Here is a 3,202-nt window from a genome sequence, read left to right on the forward strand (position 1 = left end):
TAATACTAGTATCATCATATTACTACTTCTAGTTTCAATTTTATTTGTATAATAGTTCTATATTGTCGACCTTTAGGGTCTTTAATTCTCGATTTTCAGGATCTCTTTTTGTCGACTTTTAGGGCCATTTTTTTAGTCTGTGTCGTGTCAATTCCTTTCCCTTCATGAGGCACTTCACATTCGAAAGTTCTTGAACTTATCTTATGTAACTCTCATTAAGTTCTCAGAGGAATAACAATTATCTACCATGTAACTTTGTGATTGTTATCACTTATGAATGAAAGTATGGTTTTGATGAAAAAAAATATTCAAATTAAAGAGGGAAAGCTTTGTAAATTATGTTTGAAATATAATTGCAACATTTTCTTTGTGGACATGATTTCATGCCCATGGTGTATCTAATATTATACTTTTCATCCAATCATTTACACAAAAGTAATAAGAAAAAGAAACTGTATATTTTTTTTTCTCAACTCAATTAACAAGTAGAGGTTATTAAGGAAGCAAATTAAGATGGATATGATGAGAGCAAATTAAGAGGAATGCAGTTTGAACTTTTCCAAACCCTAGAATGCAACCTAAGGATCTCTTGAGCCTTATCAATAGTTTTTGTTGTAGAATTCACTTGAAGAACCAAACATAACTTTGATACTACACCAACTTGCAACATCTCTTGAAGAACACTAGATGTTGCTGAAAACTTCGCAAGGGAGTACAGAATTTTCACCGCCTTTTCAGTTGCTACATGTGAAACCCTAAGAATCTTCTTCGAAACAATGGCTATTCCAGCACCGTGTGTAATCAACTCGGCTCGTCCTTCTGCACACCCACATAATTGTTCTAACACCATTAGTATCATCTCGGAAGCTCTCTTTTCGGTTGTATCAAGAAGAAGTTCTATCAAAGTTGATACTGCTCCAGCTTCGACTGCTTTAATCCTATTTCTTCCCCATCTACATGTCTCAACAAAGATTTGGATTCCGGCTTTTGAAGCTTGGTTTGAGATACGATCACGTAATACCCGAACAATTTCAACGAACAATTCGGACTTTAAACTGATTAAACGACTTGGATCAGCTACTTCTAACATGGGTTTCAATAATAATGCAGCATAAACCCTAGATTGATCATGTCCATGACACAATACTTGTATCAAAACCTCAAGAAAATTCCTGTTTTTTTCAAGTAAAGTTTTTAAACTTGTATGTGAAAGTTGAAGATAATAAAGAATACTTAGGGCTTCATCACCAACCCTAGTAAACTGATCAACTACTAATTCACTAGTACTTGTTCTATTCTCAATACTATTACTCACAATTGAAGCCAAGAACTCAACTGCACCAGAAGACTCCATACATCTTCTATTCCGATCACTCTCCGAAGCGATTGACCTTAAACTTCGAAGCGATATCATCTGAGATTGAATTGTTTTAGTGTTCTTAAGAAGCTTCAATATTTGAGCCTTATCGACGGGTGGTTTCGGTGTGGGTATTCGTTCGATAGCGTTAAGAGTACACCAAGCTTGAATCAAACGTCGAAGGGTATGATTTGGTGTTAGATCTGTTTCTAACAAGACTTGTTTAGTGACTGGACATGTATTGTTCTTAACATTAAAGAACCATTTTTCTATGTTTTCACGATCATATGTGATTCCTGTTGACACTGTAACTGGATCTCTCATGATTTCTAATGAGATTGGACATAGAAAGTATGGAGGAATATCAATCTCATTCTCCATTTTAGACTATAATTAGGGTTTGGGTAGGCTTCAAACTTGGGTATATATCAGGATTTTGAGTTCACCAGACTTTGGTGAGAAAACTGACACACACAATTGAAGAGAGAAGTAGATGTGGGTATTTGATAGAAATTGAAGAAGAGGAGAAAGAGTTGATGTTCTTGGGAGTTGAATTAGATCTGTTTTGAGTAAATGTGAGAGAAGAGAAGCTCTTACTTTTATATGTATTGAAGTTAGAAAGAGAAAGAGAGAGGTAAGAGAGTAAAAGTCATCACACGGATTCTAAGAGATGCCTAGAAGAGAGAGGAGAGAGAAGAGAGAGAGAGAGAGAGGTGAGAGAGAGAGAGAGAGGAGAGAGAGAGAACAATGTATGACTTTCCTCCTACCTTTCAATCCTGCTCATTTTTCATTATTTTTGTGAGAGAACCCAAAGTAGAAATAATCAAAAGTGACAACTTTACTTAACACTTCCACTACTTGCCCTACTTGTCTGCCTCTGTTCTGATCTCAATGCCCATTCTCACCTTTGACTTTCTCTCTCTAAAAATTAACTCCATCTTCCAATGCCATGCTACCAGCTCATCTCCATGCATTTCTAGGTCACACACTTCAATTGTTAAATACATAGACTATCCTATTAGTTAGGCCTTTGATATTAAAAAAAAATACTTAGTAGTTAGGCCTTTGATGCATTGGTTGGCTCATTCAATATCATAAGGTCATCTGACCACAATTTTATGAACATGGGCAGAATGGGAAACTTATCAAAACCAATTGATATAGAATTTTCTCATAGATGAATTTGAAATTCTTATATATAACAATTTTGTATTGTATAATAGTGTAATTGTTTTTAACAAAAAGTAAGATTCATGCAATCCTAGTTCTTAGCCTCTGGATTCTCTTTACAAAGCTTTCCTCATATACATTGTTGACTTATCGATTGTTGGACCAACGTACATCGAGAACCAATCAGATCTGACGGAAATTATTTATATAATATTGCATAATGCATTAGTAGTTCAAAATTATTAGATCGAGAAATTTTTTTACTGAATAATATCGAATCTCAAGACCTATTTCAAAACAATAATGTGATAAAATAGTGTATTAGATAATAACACATATTCAATGCACGAATTTTCTCGTTGTATATTATAATAGGAAGTCCACCCTATGAGAACAGTGTTTGTGATTTCCAAATTTTATTGATTATTTTATAAAGTTGTTTGGCTGGTTGGGAGGAAGGAACCGATTTTTTTTTTCTTTTGTATTACCTAACAGTATAACATCATAAAATTCTCTTGTGTTTTAGCTTCAAATATTTGTAAAAGAAAAACATTGATTGATAATCAATACATTACCGGGAATATAATTTTAAAAAACCGATCTGTTGAAGGTGGTGCTTACTAAATAGTTTAAATAACAGGTTGTAAGTCCAGAAAAAACCAATCATATATCGCT

General features: G+C 33.9%; 1 protein-coding gene across 1 annotated transcript; it reads right to left on the minus strand.

Moving 5' to 3' along the window:
• Positions 1-313: 313 nt before the first annotated feature.
• LOC147558610 (E3 ubiquitin-protein ligase PUB22-like) lies at positions 314-2,002 on the minus strand. The gene has a single exon (XM_086660351.1). It carries the CDS (start codon positions 1,736-1,738, stop codon positions 509-511), a length of 1,230 nt encoding a protein of 409 aa, XP_086516477.1. The 5' UTR covers positions 1,739-2,002; the 3' UTR covers positions 314-508.
• Between the last annotated feature and the right edge of the window lie 1,200 nt (positions 2,003-3,202).

The sequence above is a fragment of the Eschscholzia californica genome, unplaced genomic scaffold, assembly GCF_041429995.1.
Source record: "Eschscholzia californica isolate CP2 unplaced genomic scaffold, dmEscCali1.0.p SCAF_2, whole genome shotgun sequence".
NCBI lineage: Eukaryota > Viridiplantae > Streptophyta > Magnoliopsida > Ranunculales > Papaveraceae > Eschscholzia > Eschscholzia californica.

Excerpts from the sequence above, each read along its gene's own strand:
- LOC147558610 (XM_086660351.1), bottom strand. The coding sequence starts at position 1,738 with ATGGAGAATGAGATTGATATTCCTCCATACTTTCTATGTCCAATCTCA.